Below are 19,138 nucleotides of genomic sequence, written 5' to 3' on the forward strand. Positions count from 1 at the left end.
GCTATTTTTTTTTTTTTTTTTTCCAATCAAAAGTGTTTGAAACGTATAATTTCAGCCTACTTCAGTTGGGTGAATTATTATGCAGGAACTTGGATATTTCTCAATAATATGCGAATATTTCATTTTCTTTTTAAATTTGGCAGAAAAAATACTTTTTGTCACTTTTATTCCTTTAGTTCATTGATTATTACAATTTCAATTCTTAAAGATTGCGAAGATTTTCTTCTTTTTTTTTTCTTTTGCTGTTTTTAATCACTTTCAGAAATTGGCGGCTCCATTTCTGAAAAACTGGTGGATGTTGGCGATGGCCCTAAGCGCTTCTTCAAAAAAGTTTCGAAATTGAGGTCTTTACAAAACATTAGATCATCTTTAATAAAGTGAATACGGTGGTTCGTCCCCGGAAAGCTTTCGAAATTTAAAGTTCAAACATCGTATTTGTAGGCCATTTTTGCTGACTCTAGAGAAAGGCATGCGTTTCAAAACTTTTCTGTGGAAATTTTTCGCATTTGAAGCCTTAAATGACATAACTGTATGCTGTCTTTGATAACTTAAGAGGACGGGATGGTGTTCGGGGATTCTCTTCTGGAAAGTTTTCGAAATTGAACAGCTAAAACGAAAGTGTAGACAATTAATTATAATTTCGGGAAATTATAATTTCGCTGAAGGTAGGGTGGCTCCTCTAGTAAGTTTCTGAAATTGAAGTCCAATATGTTAAATTTCAAACGATCGTTTATGATGTAGGTCATCTAGGTGCTACCCCCTGAAAATTTTCGAAATTGAAGTACTTTAAATGGAAATTTTGGCGATCTTTAATAATGTTGGGGTAAGGCGTTGAGTTATATCCCTGGTATCCAAAGGAGCTATGTGCGTGTGTATGTGTATGAGGCTGCAGCCTCAATCCCCGTCCGCACTTAGCGAAACCGAAGTTTTTGCCTTTCTTTTGCTTCGTTGGAAGCGTCATCAAGACAACATAAAAATTTTGACCTTAGCCCTTCCCCTTCCCCCATCAGGACTAAAAACCCTGGCTTTGTCACCGAGTTATAGAGAGATGGACGCCGTACGAAAGTTAGATGTCTGAGATAGGCGCCTTGGTTCAAAAAAATCTGGAAGCCACGGCATCATTAAAAATTTTTAGGGGAAAGGTTTATAGTTTCAACTGAATTCAAGTCGGCGCTGAATGGCTACTTATTGTTAGATTCGCGAATTGATACTTCAAATTAAAAAAAAAATCCTCTGAGGTCATTTTTATTTTTAAAAAAAGGAGGGGAAAACTCCGCAGCCATTTTATTCCTTGGATGAAGGAGGTAGATTTGGACGGGAATGAAAAAAGCATTTTACATTAACGATTTTGATTAAACCGATGGAAGAAGGTAACTTTGATTTTAAAAAGGGATGGTACGTAGTTTTATGATGTTAAGTCGTCTCATTTGTTCAGCTCATACGATAAATCTTATGGTACCAAATGCCGCAATATCCGGTACAAAATTCATAAATAATAATAATAAAAAAAAAGACTGAGGCACCGGCGCACCGGGAATTTTCCCGGTATCCCGGCGGCCCAGTACGCCACTGATGAAGATCAATTGTGCTCTTAAAGCTATCTATCCCTTGCTCATTATCATTCATAAAAATAATAAACAAAAGTAGTCCTAAAACTGACCCTTGAGGAACCCTACTTAAAACCTCACTCCATTTAGAATGATTTACCCTTACAACTACTCTTTGATTCCTTCCAGTCAGCCAATTTGTAACTTAATTTAAAATGTTCCCTCCTATTCCTATTTTACCTTAGTATTAGCTAGTTAGCTTAGATGCTGCTGAATTACTAAAAATGAGACCAAACAACTTAATTTTACAAATAATAACAGTAATTTGTAAGTTTCAATTAAATAGCAAAAATTGATCAGATACTAGCAGAAAATAAAATGTGAAGATCAAGAAGAAATTCAATTACTAGGCAAAACATTTGAGTAAAGTAAATATGCAAGAGAAGATATTTCCAAAATTAAAAAGAAATTGGTGGTGTATTAAAAATCATAAAAGTTGATATGACATCTTTGACACATAGCATCATTTTTAGTGTAACCGTATCTCTCTCCAACAGACTCTACATATTTTCCCTGTTGAATGAAATGCTTCCTGTTTGAAGAGCAAGTAGTTGAACACCATTTACAAATGTCTTCGTCTCATTACAATAATATAGTGATGTACTTTTCAATATGTGTTTAATAGAAGAAAGTAGATCCCGATTCTTTATGCTCTCTCTCTTCAGCATTTTTATAAATCCCTGCTCCCCCTCCTGACCTGGCTTTACCATAGCCCCTACGAAGAATATACCTTACTTAAAAACAATATTTTCTTAGTCTTTTGAAGAAAAGAATTAACAGGAGGACATTTGAAGAAGGCCAATGAATATATTTGAAAAAGTTCTATGGAGTAAAGTTGTGAAAGTCCAGGCATAAAGTAAGGAGGGATAATTATCTTCAATTAAAAATCTATATTCTAATAAGCCAAATTTGAAAAACTTTTGAGCAATGTACATACTATTTTCGCTATGAAATAACCTGTTGCAGTTTGTTATCAATAGTTTCCCAATAAATGCTTGTTTATTTTAGTCATACTCTTGTACTATTTTATAGGAAATGTCTCTGAGCATATTTTAGGCCATTTCAAACTTAGAGGAAATAACATTTTTTTTAAACAGTCTTTTGATTTCTCAGTTCACTGAAGGCTTCACTTTTGCAAACTAAAATTTCATATTTTAATTTAAATGACAAGTTACTTTTCAATTTTGAACTTACTATTCAGTACAGAAATATCTTTCTATAACACTAAGATTCGAGATCTTTTAAGTAAAATTATACAAAAAAAAAAGTGTTCTTTAAGAGTTATTTCGTTATCTGGAAGTTGTTTCTAGCCCAAAAAATTTAATATGATCATGCAAAAAGTACCTTATATTCTAGTGTACAGTATAATTTTATATATATATATATATATATATATATATATATATATATATAAAAATAAGTAAACAAAATTTCAAATATTAAACAAATTATAAATAATTAATGATGATAAAAAGGAAAATTGCAAACAGCTATTAAATAGGAAAAGATAAAGTATGAATCCAGAGCTCATCAGCCATGGAGGATTCATTAATTATGGTCAAAAGACCAAAAATTTAACTATGAACTAAAAGAGAACGTTTAAGCTTCAGTACATGCAATACAGAGTAACATAGGGCAAATGCACCATTTTCTAAACTATAAACAATAAACAAGAGCTCAAACCTAAAACTAAAAGCAGGGGGTTTCGCCTCGACTAATTAGGAAAACAAGTTCGGATAATTAGCCATCCACGGGACAGTACCTGCCAATAACAAAATTATGTTACTTTGAAATCCATATAAAAAGAGACAATTCCGATGTTCAACATGATAGAAATTCTTTCCAGTTGTCAACGTAAAAATAAAAATAAATTCATATCCATAAGATCACTCCAGAACCATGCCAGTCGTCTGTTTCCCACGTGTAAAATTCATCCACCCCGGTGATCCACAAAAAATGGTTTGTCACGGTTGTATCATACATTTACACAGTTAAACAGTTTCAAAAGAAGCGAAATGCTCATCGAAGGCTATACTTAAGCAAATGTTTTCAACCAGATTTTAAGGGAAGTTATTATTAAAAAGTATGTTAATTAAAATTTTTTATTAATTAAATTTTTTTTTAAATCACGACAAAGGGAACATTAAATCTCATGAAAATTGAGCAAGAAGAATGAAAATATACTAATACAGCAAAACTGAACAGCATATAGTAGCATGAGATCCCTGCATGTCACTAGCTCACAAGTTTTGGACAGGTAAACAGGCAGAAAGACAGCCCTGTTTTCAAGAAATGTTTATAAAAGGCTTAGAGGAATGATTCATTTAAACTACCAATGATTTTTTTAAATTAGTGCGCAGGAATGAAACATAAGCAAACCATGTTGATTAGTACTTCATTAGTACATCAAATTCATTTCCTAAATTTCAACTCTAATTACACAGAAATTAACAGTAAATAAGAATGGTTATATTTTAAATCAACTTCTTGAAAAATTATGAAACAACTTTGGGGATAACAACCAACAAATGCTAATCAAGTTAATAATAAAATAAACAAATAAGGCAAATGAATTTAAAAAAACTAATACCTGTATCTTGTCCTCATCATTCAATATTTTTGAAGAAACAGAATTACTTTTTGTAACTTTAGTTGGAGAAAGATCCAAAAGTCCAGGAACTTCAATATCTGATAAATCAATTGAAAGCAAACTAACAGTATTCTCTGGATCAATAACTTCATCAGCAATAATAGGAGCAATATCATGACTATGATCATGTTTTATAAATTCTAAACATGAGAAGTTATTGCTCTTATCCTCATACTGGTTTAGCACTTCCTTTACAGCTGTTGATGTATTAAAAGGTTTATTTTGACTTGCAAGCAGCTCTTCTTCTTCACTATCCGAGTCAAAAGGGTTCATTAATTGTTTTCGCGTCATTAATTTTTGAGGTTGTTTGCACGCACTTTGTCTGTTTTCTGAGCTATTATTTTCAACATATTTAAAACTATCAGAGTGTTTCACAAACTTATTATTTGAAACAACATTTGATGGTTGAGAAGTTTTTGGCGATTCTTTGCTAATTTGCTGCTTTAATTTGTTTGATAACAGCTTTGAAAATGATGCAAACCTTTCAGTCCTACCTTTCTTACTTTGAGCACAGTTCGACACAAATTTGTTTCCTAAACTTGGAATAGCATGATTAAGGCACTCTGGAACAGAAGTTTTATCAGTTTTTTTATTAATGAATCCTATTTTATGTTTATTACTTAGAGGTGAATGAATATGTTTCATATTTTTACTTTCATTAGATATTCTATAGCTTTCATCTGAATTTCCATTATGGTCATTTGTTGTAAAATTTGAAGTACTAATAGATGCCTCAGTATCACAACCTTCATCTGATTTAAAATCCGAACTTTTTTCAGGGAGCATTTCAATATTTTCCACTTTGTTTTCAGAAAAATATGCTTTAAGTTGATACAAATACGTCATGACGGCTAATTTGTCAGGAACAGCTAAAATAACCATATCAGAATGTTCAATAACCTTAGGAATTCCAATACTTTCTGCAGCATCAAAAGCCTATAAAACAGAGTAATTAATCTTAGAATATAAAGAATAATACAAATATTATTGTCAATCTTGATATAATAATTCTTTTCAAATCTTTAAATGGACTAAGCAACTATGATACTAAATATTCTTACAGAGCTTAAATTTAACATCTGAAAGCTTATATTTAGAAGTGGGACATATAAACAGGGCCGAATTTACCAACAAACAGGCAGAGTAGGCAGCTGCCTAGGGTGGTAAATTTTGCTTTTACCGCACATTTTTTTCAATTATTATTCTTGAATGTTAAATACAGCATTCTTTCAAAAAGCTTACTTTCACACATCTTATGAAAATGAAATATTTTTTAAGTATGGAAATAGATTAATCTAAAACAATTAGTGTGAAGACGAAAAGTGGCCGTCGATTGTAGAAAAGCAAGTGTCATTGAGTTCACCGAAGACATAACACTATATGCATTTAACTAAGATTTTAAAAGCCATACTAAAGCTTATTCAAATGTGGTATCTGAGTGATTGACGTTTATTTTCTTGTTTATATTATTAATATTTAAAACCTGTTTTCTATTAATATATGATTTTAAATAAAAGAAACATGCTTAATTAAAAACCGAAGAACAAAAAAGAGCATTCAAAAAGAGTATAAAACAAAATACATATTTTTAAAATGAGCAGTTTTCAAAAGCGGAAACTTTGGAATGTAATCCAGTCACAATTTACAAGTGAAATATCATCCAACAGTGAAGAGTGGTAAGATACTCAAATGGGTGAACGTAATAACGGAGGAAATCATTCAAATTGTTGATTTCGTAGATGAAAACAAATAAATAGGATAAACATGCTATTACAAATAAAGATGACATCTGATAAGATGGTTAAGACAAAAAAAAAATTAAAGTTCAGTGCTCAGCAAAGATTCAGTGAGAAAGATATTTAATAACTAAGTTGGAGATTTGATTTCACTACATGGTTTTGATTAAAATAGCATTAATACCTCATTTTCAAAAATAAAAACAGAAATTATTTGGAAAGTGATTTTTCTTTTTAAATCAAAATGCTTTTTGGGCAAAAGATGACAAATAATGAAATACCTTGAAGTTAATTTATTCTGAAAGTTAAAGTGTTATCTTAAGTGAATCAGACTTAGCATTCAAGACAAATCTTTGTTACCAGTTTTCTATCATTGTAATTTCCCTTAGAGGTCTAACTCAAGCTTATATCATTTTACAATAATTCATCTGTGTTTTCATTCTAAGGAAATGTTTTAAAACTTTAAAGAAGTAAGAGAACAAGTTTTATGAAACTATACGGACATGAGAAAATAATAATGATCTATTACTTGATATATATAAATAGACAACTTATTATTTAAATTGGTTTTATGTGAAATGTTTAATAACTTACCATAGAACAGTACTTGAGCCATGAAAATACAATATTAAACAAAGAAGCCCTGAACTAAAATTTTTGGGAGCAGAAAAATTCTCAGTTGGCCGAATGAAGTTCCTATTGTACCCAATGATAAAATATGACCATGCGTGCATATCATACATAACATTTAAAGAGAAGGAACATTAGGGGTATTTGAAAAACAGTTTGAAAATTTGAAAAAAGCAAAAATAATCTCTATGTTGCAACTTTAAAATTTTCCTAATCGTCAGCAAAATTTGTGGAATAAGGAATTTTTGGGAGGTTACATTGATCTCTCATTGGGCTGCCCCTAAATGCAAAAGGTCATCATTTCTTCATAAGCTTGACTGCTTAAATTTCGGGAATAGTATTTTTTATTTCTTGAGTTCATGAAATTTTGCTTCTTTTTTTTTGGGGGGGGGGGGGGGTTCATAACTGACTAGGGACGACATAGTCATCTCGGTTCTGCATATAAAACCACTTATTTAGAAATTACAGTTCTTAGTCCAATGATTCATTAAATGTATTAATGAAGGGAAAATGTATCTGTATGTTAGCTTTTGTTTTAACCCCTAACAGGGGCGGTGAAAAAATAGGACTCAACAGGGGACGTGAGGCCTCAGAGACCACTCTATTTACATTTTTTAAAAAAATTGTATAATTAAGATACATCCTTGTAATTTCCCTTAGATGTTCTTTGAAATTTTTTTAGCACGAGGAAAAAATATTTTTGAATTTTGAATCCAAATATACTTTTTCCGAGGAAAGTGTGCTAGAGTCTTAAGATTTTTGCAGTAAATAACTAACTACTTGGTATAAAATTGAATCTATTATTTATTAATGATTTCATTTTAGTTCTTTAATATATACAGAACATTTTAGTACCAGAAAAGGGATTATATCATGTTAAGGGAAAATTTTGACAGCCCTTTAACAATTAGTATTTTGCATCGTATTTCGAGGAATAATTCAGCCTTCATTTTCCCTAGAACACCGTTGTGTTTGCGAACACTTCAAACAAATCTAAACCTGATCTAGAATATTTTGCATCTCTTCTGCATAACGCAGATAAGATAAATGAACCTATATCAGTGGTTCTAAAGTTAAGACCCACGCCTACTAATGCTGAAAATAGCAACACTGAAGGAGAGGTTCGGTCTCATAGACCGCTTCTAAAGAATGTAATGAAATTTAAACCAGATAAACTTGCCTAAAGATGCTGATAAGCAAAGGAGGTGTTCAAGGTCACAAAACATAAAGGGGAACTAATGTCATGTACCCCACCCTTGGCGACTTTTTCCTGTCAGCGCCAAGAAAGCGTCGACACGAAAACGATGTATGGCGACATTTGTCATACATCGTTCTTAGCGATGGCTTTAGCGCCAACAGAAAAAATTCAGATAAAAAAACATGATGAAAGCACTTCAGAATACAATATATATAAAATCAACATAAAACTACAACAAAAAACATCGCGAATATATGCTTCAAAAATACCAGAAACTAGAAAGTTTTTGTGCACAAAGAAAAATTACTAGAAAGTATTTAAAATGCTTAAATTAACCAATTACTATAACAGCTCACCAATGAAATATGTACCTATATAAACAAAAGCTATTTTCCAACATGCATTTCATTGAACAAAAACTTCTGATACTCTACTAAAAAAGAGCAAAGGGATTCAAATTGCGATGTTTAACCCTTATCGATCAGATAATTTTCGAGAAAACGGTCATAAAAGTGTCTATTTTTTTTATTTAAGAAAATTATATAAAAATAAGTGTATGAAAAACATGTGCATTCAATTTTTCATTTTAAATATTTTTTAGATTGAAATTTTTAAAAAACTTAAAATTTTATGAAAAGTCAACAAGCAAGCCCAAGCAAACAGCGAAAATTTAAGGAATGCGTCTTTTAAACATAAAAAACGAATTTTATTAATATTTTGTGTAATATAAGTAAATTTTTCTTGCGTGGTAAATTTCAAAGCTTGAGATACAGAGGCCAACGTCACACTCTGGTAAGTTAGTAACAAAACTCCTTCCTGCATAAATACGTTTAAAATCTGCAATTACGTTTAAAATTGACTGTTGCTGCCATCTAGTGTATAAAAAAGAAATAAAATGTATTCCGGGTCTTCGAAATGAATTGATTTTAATTTTCGCCGCGTTAATATTGCACACCCCAGCACGGCAATATCACGGGCATAAGAAATGAAGATCGAAACCCCAGCCCGGCATATTCACGGGAGCAAGAGGGAAGGGATTAAAGCGGAAAACATCCTCAAAATCAATAACTATTTCAGCCAAAAAAACGCTTAGTTACTCAAATTTCGATGTATGAAAAGTAGAAATATATCAACAGAACTACCCAAACATAAACAATATAAAAATACCATACATTAATTTGCTATCCAGACATGCTTTCAAAATACCTATTATATTTTACATAAAATAACACCTACATATTTTTATAAAATACTAGAGTCAATTTATTTTCAGAAATTCAGTACCAAAAGGAGGCACGTTTTTTAGAATATGTCTAAATAATCCGTGGCATCAATAAGAATTAACTTTTAGAATAAAATAACCATACTATTTTTGTAAAATTAATTTACATAGAGTAAAAATAAAGTTAAAAACTACAAGAAATCCTCAAGATTTTGAACAAACAAAGAATTTTGGAAGTGAGAATTTGTTTTTTGAATTCTAGAAAAAAGAACTTATCTTTTTATGGTATAAATCCTCATACTCAGTCTGAAACAAAACAACAATGACAATGGCACCTAACAGATACACACCAAGTTGGAGTTTACTTTCAATTAACGTTCAAGTTTGAAGAAACTGGTATTTTCTAATATTTATTCATCAAAACAACTCCTACTGAATTTAAACTAACACAAAATAAGCTTTATTGTAAGGTATATTGCACAAAAAAACAAGAATCTCTTCTGCATGAAACGGGTAACAAATGTACAAGTTTGAACAGATCTAAGGTTGCATTCTACAAACCTCACCGGTCGATCGGTGAGTAACCGGTTACTATCCGCAGCATTTTATCATCTATTGGTTATTGCACCCTTTACCACTTTAAGCTGTTGATTGGTTGATTGAAGCACGTGATCATTAGTTGTCACATGATCGGTTGACCGGTAGCTACTGGTTGAGTTTGTCAAACACAAGCTAAGATTGCCTTCGGGTTAACAAACATAGGTTAGTTTCGCCAGGGATGCCATGCTTTAAAAAGTATTGCCTCCTTGGCGAGACAACTATTTCAATTTTGTGCAAAAAATTGGATGTTGCCAATGGGGGGGGGGGGGGGGGGTTATATCACATCTGTACCCATAAAGGTATAAGGAAAACCATTTAATTGAACTGAAAATGAAATAGGAGTGATCGGATGAACTTTTTAGCGGTCTGTGAGACCGCACCTTCCCTGTTAAGGGTTAAGTAAAGCAATAAACAATTATCAATATCATAGGAAATAACACATTCACAGAAACTTTAAGCATAGATTTTGAAACAATCAAGTAACTATAACTTGAAAAATACGAGGAAAAATTAATGAGCATTTTCATGGAATACCTTTTCATATTTTTATGCTACATTAAAAAAAAGTTATAACTTTTTATTACATCTTACAAAAAAACTTTTTTTTAAAGTTTTCCATCAGCTTAAAATTAAGCAAAAAATTCTTATATCAGTTGCTTTGAACACTGTTGAAACAAATAAAAATATTGCCAATGAAGCTTGTAGTAGTTCTAACATTTAATTTTTCAGTAAACTTTTAATAACTTAATTACAAAACTTTACTACCTTTTTACAATTTTCCTTAATGTTATGAGGGGATAATGAGTCAAAATCAATCAGATCTGGTTGAAAGTGATGAATTATTGCACAAAATGCTAGACCATTTCGCCAAGAAGTAGTCATATTGGTGATGTTAACACCTTTATAGCCATTTGTTACTTGCTTTGCCCAAGTCAAAAGATCAGAAACTCCAACTGAATAATCACTTTTCACATTGTCAGATGATGAAAAAGATCTAGAAATAAAAAAGATTTCATTTTAATCACATAGATCCAAATAAAGCCTGGAAAGGCTGGAGGGCCCATGCGGTTCTCCAGGGAGATTAAAGAAGCTCTAAATCATAAGCAAGCGGCTTTTCGTCAGTTTAAGGAAACTGGTCAGAGTGCAGATAGGCTCCAGTATTGTAAGGCAAGATGAAATTTTAAGTATTTGGTATGTATTCGGAAAAGGGAATTGGAGCAAAGGATAACAGATAACATTGATGGGAATCCTAAAAGATTTTTTGCTTATGCTAACTCTGGGAAAGCTCGAAATAGTAAAATTGGGCCATTGGTTGATGAGTATGGAAATTTAATTGGGATATTGCAATCGTTCTTAACAACTTTTTTTTCCAATGTTTAACGAGAACTGTATTTCAACAGTCGACACTAGCAAGACACAAGCTATTATGCAGTTTGAGGATTTTGTGTTTTCCAGGAAGGAGGTTCTATTTCACTTGAAAAAAAATTAAGCAACTACAGCTCCGGGACCAGATAATATTTATCCAAACATTTTAGTGGAATGTGCAGAGGAATTAGTGGATGTTATTTTAAATATTTTGAATGCTTCTTATAGCTCAGGGACAGTGCCAGAGGACTGGAAACTGGCTAACATACTGCCGCTCTTCAAGAAAGGGTCTAAAGGTAATGCTGGGAATTATAGAAGACCTGTAAGTCTGACTTCAGTGGTTTGTAAAATTTTTAAAACTTGGATCAAAATTACTATTATAAATTTCTTAGAGACTAACAGTCTCTTGACTAGTTTGCACTATGGGTTCAGGAAAGGTAAATAGTGTGCTACTAATTTATTGTATTTCTGCAACAAGGTTGTCTTGGCTTTAGATAACAAAAAGTGTGCGGATGTTGTTTACATTGATTTTCAAAATGCTTTTAATAACGTACTGAATGTTGCTCTTCTCAGCAACTTAGATGATATAGGAATAGGAGGAAAAACTTTTCTTTGGGTCAGAAATTGTCTGACTGGAAGGAAACAAAGAGTATTTTTGAGGGGAAACCCTTCTAAATGGAAAAATGTTTTAAGCAGGGCTCCTCAGGGTTCCATTTTAGGGCCTCTCTTGTTTATTATTTTTATGAATGACATCAATGAGAATATTTCTAGAAGCATGAATTGTTTTGCTGATGATGTAAAAGTTATGGGATTGTAGAAAATAAAGAATAGGTAAAACAGCTTCAAGAGGATTTAGATTATATTACTAAGTGGGCGGATAAGTGGAGTATGGCAGTTAATGTAGGGAAATGTCAAGTGCTACACTTAGGTTATGGAAATCAATCATTAGTCAGGCAGAAAATGTTATTGATCTGGGTATCTTAATAAATCAGGACTTCAAGTTTAGTCAACAGTGCAGCATTGCAAGTAACAAAGCCAACCGAATGCTTGGGTTTATCAATAGATGTATTTCGAACAAATATGTAAAGGTTCTCCTGCCTTTATATAGGAGTTTAGTAAGACCCCATTTGGAGTATGCTGTGCAGTATTGGTCGCCTTATCTGAGGAAAGATATTTGTATATTGGAAAGGGTTCAAAGAAGGGTACTAGACTAGTAAGGGAACTTTCAGATTTAGATTATGATACCAGATTTAATAGGCTTAATATATACAGCCTGAAGCAAAGGAGGATCAGAGGGGACATGATCGAGTTGTTTAAATTTAGCGAAATGAATGATGTTAATGGATTAAATTTTTGCACCGAAAGCAGGACAAGGGGTCATTGTTTTCAGCTATTCAAATCTCAGGCTAACCTGGAAATAAAGAAAAACTATTACTTTAGTAGGGTTGTGGGCACTTGGAACAGCTTACCGGAAGCGGTGGTAACAAGCAAGGGGGTGGATAGCTTTAAGAAAGCCATTGATCTTCATTGAGGACTAATAAATCGACTAAGACCAGCCTAGCTGGGTCAAGAGCCTATTGCTGGTCATCACATTTGTATTTGTATTGTATTTATAAATAAACAAGAAATAAGAATACATGCTAGTAAATACCTAGACAATGTCACAATGTTCAAACAATTAAGTTACTTGGAATGCCAAATATACAGTAAGATTTGGTTCCAGCATTTTCGCACAAGTACAAGAAAAAACATTCATTATACCTAAACAATATATTTATCTTTTTTAATGTAATAACATAACTGTTCACCCAAAAGTTGCATACATATCTAAGGTCTTGCTTTCGTTTCTTTCATGCTTATCAGCAACAGGTGCATTTTCTGAGCATGGAAGTGCTTGAAGAATGGGATCAGACACAACTAGGGAAACATCTTCACTAATTAAACTATTTGTATCCAAAGGGGATTCATCAGAATCTGGAAACAAATAAAAAACAATTGTTATTTTTTAAACACAATGTTTCTAACTATTTAAATATTACAATGCTAGAATTTTTACATTTTTTTATCACTCAGTACTGAACTTTTGTCACTTTAATTTAAATAATATTTGTGAGAAAGATAATTATAGGTATTGCAGGAACAGAATTTTATTCTGACAAATGATTTCACTCCTAAAACATATTTTAAGCATAAAATAAACCATTCTTATATATATATATATATATATATATATATATATATATATATATATATATATATATATATATATATATATATATATATATATATATATGCATGTGTGTGTGTGTTCAACTTCCCTCTTTTTTTTTTCTATTATCTTTCAACTTGGTGTTCATTTAGTAAAGTATTTCTGCAATTTTGAAGCATAAATCAGCAAAATATAACAACTTTCTAGTTATTTTTCACATTCACATGCACATGTTTGCATAATACCCAAGCATTGGACATTATAAGGTCTAGGAAGGGATACAACATACAAATTTGTCATATTTTGCTAATTAGATGAATGTATTTTCAGTATTTCATGCAGAGAAAGAATTTGCCAAATGGTAAATCAATGCAACAAACATAAAATTGAATTTTATATTAATATTCTACATTTTGTACAACAAAAGTATTTTGACTTCCATTCCACAACAAGAGTGTGCTCTGATATTCATGAAAACACTATGAATCTTTTAAACATTATAAAGTTTGAACAAAATGGTGAATGGCGCTATAACATGCATGCACAACTTCACTGAAACTGAACTTTAGTTCCAGAAATCAGAACAGTATTTCCATCTACTAGAGAGAAGTTGAACAATTATGTGGTTGCTGATATGTTGCAGAATAGAAACAATTGCTGAAATGGTCTTTTAAAACTCTCCCTGGGTAAACAAAAAGGCCTTTTTCACTTTGTTGCGGATATGCAACCTCGTGACATAAAGGGTTAAAAAAGGAATATTTATGAATATAATACATTAAAAACCTGAAATATACTGGAAAAGGATACACACAGTCATTAAAACATTTTAAAAAGTCTCTATAAGCTTTTACAATGATTAACTAAACTAACACCTACCTAAAGTTTCCTTTGACTCATAATCCAAAGAAATACACTTTGCTAAGAGGCCTAGTTGTGAAGCAAGTTCTGATATTTGTGCTTTGGTACCTGCCTCACTAGTAAAAATCTCACTTTCATCTTCAAAATCATCAAGATTTCCTACATCTGGCGTAATACTACTTACACTCATCAAACTTGCTAAGCTTTGCATATCTTCATCCCTGAGATAATTAAAGCATAAATTATATATTTAAAAATATTAAACATAATAAAGAATGATACCTTCACAGTGAACAGCTGAACATTTGCAATGAATGTAAATTTTTAAAATATCAGTTTTTCATACGGGATGTAAAACTTCAAGCTGGATAAAACATAATAAAGAATGATACCTTCACAGTGAATAGTTGAACATTTGCAATGAATGAAACTTTTTAAAATATCAGTTTTTCGTACAGGATGTAAAACTTCAAACTGAATCTGATTATTCTTTGAAATATATGCATGAGTCATTAGTAGGTGAAATTTTTAAGAAGCAATTTTTGAAGCTGCAAAGCTTTAAAACATTGCGCCAATTAAATCAGTTAAGAATTTGGAAACAAAACAATGCTTAAAAACCTGGTAAGCCTTATAACATATGGAACTCCAGAATGTGTAACTTTAGAACAAAAATATTTTTCAATTCCAAAACCTTTTGTTTTGTTTTCTTTTTTTTTTTCATTCTTACATGAAAGTGTTACCTGCTAGAAGTAACCATAAATAATGGCAATGCTGAATTCCAAATATTTTACTCATAAATTTATAAAAAAAAAAATTTTTTAAATGAAGAAATTAATTTGAATTTTGACATCTTGAATTCAAATTATGTTTTTCGCAATCACGAGTGTGTGTATGTAGGCGTGTGTGTTTGTGTGTGGGGGGGTATATGTGTTTGTGTGTAGGGGGTATGTGTATGTGTGTGTAGGCATGTGTGTTTGTGTCTGTGTGCTGGCATGAGTGTGTGGGTAGTTGCGTGCATGAATGTGTGTGGGGGGGAGTATGTGTATGTAGGCATATGTGTTTGTGTCTGTGTGCAGGCATGAATGTGTGGGTAGTTGTGTGTATGTGCATGTTTTTGTGTGTAAGTGTATGTGTTTGTGTGTGTGTTTGTGTGTAGGTGTATGTGTGTGTATGTGGTGGCTTGTGCAGTTGTGTATGTATGTGCGTGTGTGTAGGACATGGATGCAACCTGGAGACGGCTTTCGCTAAGGGAGCAGCATCGTGAGGAGCCAGTCGAGGTGATGGTGCGGAGGGTGGCGGTGGGAAAATAAGATGATAGCATGCCAAAAACAGTCCAGTGAAAGCAATAAGCAATCGTGATTGCTCAAAAAAAAAAAAAAAAAGTCACAGAAATAAAATTTAAAAAAAATCTAATTTGAATTCTGAAACTTTGAATTCAAATTATGTTTTTCGCAATCACGAGTTGCGACAAGACCCTACTCATTAGAGTTATTGTTTCTAGAAATGGCTCTCCCCCCCCCCAAGCATGCCCCTCCTCCTGGGTGGTTATGTGTGTATAGTTGTGTGTGTGTGCAGGCTTAAGTGTGTGCACGTAGGCCTGTGTATGTGTGTAAAGGCGCTCACGCGTTGGCGAGTGTGTATGAGCATGCGTGTGAAGGACATGGACGCCACCACCCAGCAGAAGTGGATTCCAGGGGACAGTGCTCAGGAACAGAGCAGCCGTGCCACCGCCGTGCCGGTGGGCGGTGGTGCTGCTGGTCCAAGCTGAAAAATAATCCCAACGTCAAGGACTGTCAAATGAGAACAATAAGCAATTCGTGATTGCTCAAAAAAAAATTTTAGTATTTAAAAATAGACACCTATTTAATACCAAAGTAGTTATTTTGTAAATTGTCCAAACAATGAGCTATTTTAATGGTTAGTGTGAATCTAACACTAAGCTCTCTTAATTAAAGTATGACTTAAATTTTAGTTATCCTTTTAGTTCAAATTTGTGTTAAAAATAGTATAGTATTAATATATTTCCAAACTAGTAAATTTGAGAATATACTGGTAATATATAATTCTGGATGACTGTTTAAAATTGTTGTATCTCCCCCTCCCCCATCCTTTATTCTCACCTCAGAAATAATGATATTGATAAGATCTGTCACGGAGGTGAGGAATTTTCCATTAAGTTGGGCCTAAAGGTTACTTTTTCAGGATAATTTGTTTTTGTTTTTTTTTCGTTGCTACAATCTGCACACTTTAAGCATACAATATTAAAACATATGCACTTTGATTTTTACATTAATTTACATCCCTGAAATTCAAGTTCACGGAGGTTCCCAATAACCACACTTGGTTATTAAAAAAAAAATCTATCTTCTTGGTTTTCAACAAAAGTCTCACATCTTCTTTATAGCTAAAATAAACAAAGGGACTTCCTTGTATCATGGAAAATAAAATGTGATGTCATTACTGCCATCTGTTAATGAGAAATGGCATTTTGTGTTTGGGTAATGGAGGTGAGAATGTATTGTGTGACGTAGGAAATAATAAATAAATAAATTTTCTTTTTAATTAAAGAAGTTATTAAGCAACATACACAGTCACACCAGGTGTGTGACATGCCACGGAGATCAGAAATCACATGTCCTTCACCAAGGATATATTAAAATAAAAATTAATTATTAAAAAATTGTTGCCAGGTTTAGACATATATTTTTGATGAAATTAAAAAACATTGCTAAATGTAATTGTTTTTTAAAATTTTTAATGTAAAAAATATGACAAAAAATTTACTTTTTGAAGAATGACCCATATGTGCTTACATAGAGCTAAATTTCACACAAAAAATATAGTTAATTCACATAAATTGTAATAAATACAACACAACATAGTAGAGTGACTATGGAAATCACTTTGCCTTGATCAGTAAAAGAAGCAGAAACAGCATAAGGTGGGAAAAGATAAAAACATAAATAAATATGAGGTAAATGCGTTTTCTGTAATATCATAATCGAGTTTTACCACTGCATCTTTACTCAACATAAAATGAGGCATTTCTCATATTATGCGGATTCAAATTTCAAGTTGAGCAATTGCATCTATTATTGAGTGAAAAAATCATTTACTATTACTATCTATCATATAAATAATGAAAAGTATGGGAGCAATACATTGAAATGATATTGTGGCTTCCAACTGTAAAATTTATTATTTCAGTGAATTGGAGCTAAGACACATTTGTGAAAGGGAGGTGGCAACAGGGGTGCATTTACCTCTGGAAAGCCAAGGCAGGGCTTGAAAAAATGCCTAGAGATATACTGCTGTAGGCAGGTAAATGCAGCACATGTACATTTTTCCATTTTCTTTTTCTTTCTTTTTTTTTTTTTTTTTGCATTCTTGAAATCTATATTATTTTAGTTTCATGCTACAAACATCTTTTATTGGGTGTCACTAAGAAAAAAGTTTTATTTAAAAATCAGTGGTAATTGGCAGTAACTGCTTTTCTCGCTACGTTGTGTAGGCAATCGGCGATTCGATATAAACATCTATAAAATTGCCTAAATTCAAATTTCAATACTTTATTGATGTTTGTGGGAAATCAAAAACACGTTACTTCAAGTATCTTAAAAACTTATTTTTGTAGATACTGTTGTTTACCAACCCACAGCAGTATATACACACATATACGAAGGTTAATCCAGAAATAAGGGTTTCATCAATATTACAAATGGGTAATATTATTTATTCTCATTAAAATTCCCCTCGTTGGAAAAAAAACACTGCTTTACTTTTATACCTAATCCTCATCTTTTTCTAAGCATTTTCGTTGCTGGTGCTCCAATTTCTGTATCCTTCATGTAGTGAACTCTTCAGCCAGACTGTTCAGGAAGCGTTTCACTTCTTCTTTGACTTAGTCGTCGCTCTGGAAATGTTGTCCTTCCAAGCGTTCCTCAAACTTGGGGGAAGAAGTGATCATCACTAGGCTTGAGTTATGGACTGCTGTTTCGGAGGAGTTGAATGAACATACACTTTCTACACGCACCTGTCATTTAACAGGGAATATCCATGTGTGGAACCCCCTTTGTCATGCAAATAGCGAATTACCAAATACATCCCACCCAGGGCAGAATCAACAATGAGAACTTCCATCTCAAATGGCTGATGAGCCAAAACTGAACTGTGCAGTGAAGTGTGGCCGGGGAAGTGATGAACGGAACAGACCCACTCAAGGGTGTTTCTGTATTTTGCCTTGCAGCTTCTCGTGCGACTAGAGCTCTGTGGGAACCTTATTTCTATATCATCCCTCACACAAACATATTTTCACACTTTTAAATTTTTATTTACTACTAAAAAAAATTAGAAAAGCACACACACAAGAAATATTCCTTGGAACAATAAACATGAACATTAAAGAACCTTTTCAAACAAAAGTTAGCTTGAATTGTTAGGCAAATAATTTTCATTAGCTAAACACTTACGTTGCTTTTCCTTCTCTAAGCAGCTTACATGATAGCGTGAGTTTTAATTGAATATCAACAACTTTTTTAGATAAAGGTTTTAACTGAAGCTTTAATTCATGATGTTGAGGTGTAATGCTTGCATATTCCTTCATGTTGATCTCAAAACAAGCTATCTGACGACACTTCCCAGAATCCGATATCTAAGACAAAAATATAAAATGGAAGAAAAAAATTCATACAACCAGAAAAAATTTGTCGCATTTGAAATATCTTTTGTTAAAAAATACAAAAGAAATACAAAAAAAAAAACTCACATCTTCAATATAGAATTTCCAGCACTTATCTTCAAACTCATTATTCTTTTGATCTCTAAATAAAGTAACGGTAATTTCTTTATTTTCAGGAACAGGCCAAATAATGGAAGCTCTTACTTCTTTTGAAATAATAGGAGTCCATGCAATGGGCTATAAAGGGATGAAAATATAAATCTCATTTTTTTCCACAAGTACTGTACAAAAACACATAAAACAATTTTTATTTTCACCTATTATTTGAATTTTCAGCATGTGTCAGAACATTAAAATACTCCTCTAATTGATCACTTATGGCAGT

General features: G+C 32.3%; 1 protein-coding gene across 1 annotated transcript in view; it reads right to left on the reverse strand.

Moving 5' to 3' along the window:
• The window catches only part of LOC129218296 (EH domain-binding protein 1-like), a 200,683-nt gene that overhangs the window by 137,999 nt on the left and 43,546 nt on the right, over positions 1-19,138 (reverse strand). The window contains exons 5-11 of the mRNA XM_054852529.1: positions 18,841-18,990; positions 18,545-18,726; positions 14,094-14,296; positions 12,817-12,982; positions 10,409-10,637; positions 5,004-5,193; positions 4,198-4,820 (exon numbers count right to left, since the gene is read on the reverse strand). Coding sequence (XP_054708504.1) covers positions 4,198-4,820; positions 5,004-5,193; positions 10,409-10,637; positions 12,817-12,982; positions 14,094-14,296; positions 18,545-18,726; positions 18,841-18,990 — 1,743 coding nt within the window. The remainder of the gene's footprint in view (positions 1-4,197; positions 4,821-5,003; positions 5,194-10,408; positions 10,638-12,816; positions 12,983-14,093; positions 14,297-18,544; positions 18,727-18,840; positions 18,991-19,138) is intronic.

This window comes from Uloborus diversus, chromosome 3 (assembly GCF_026930045.1).
Source record: "Uloborus diversus isolate 005 chromosome 3, Udiv.v.3.1, whole genome shotgun sequence".
NCBI classification, from domain to species: Eukaryota; Metazoa; Arthropoda; class Arachnida; order Araneae; family Uloboridae; genus Uloborus; species Uloborus diversus.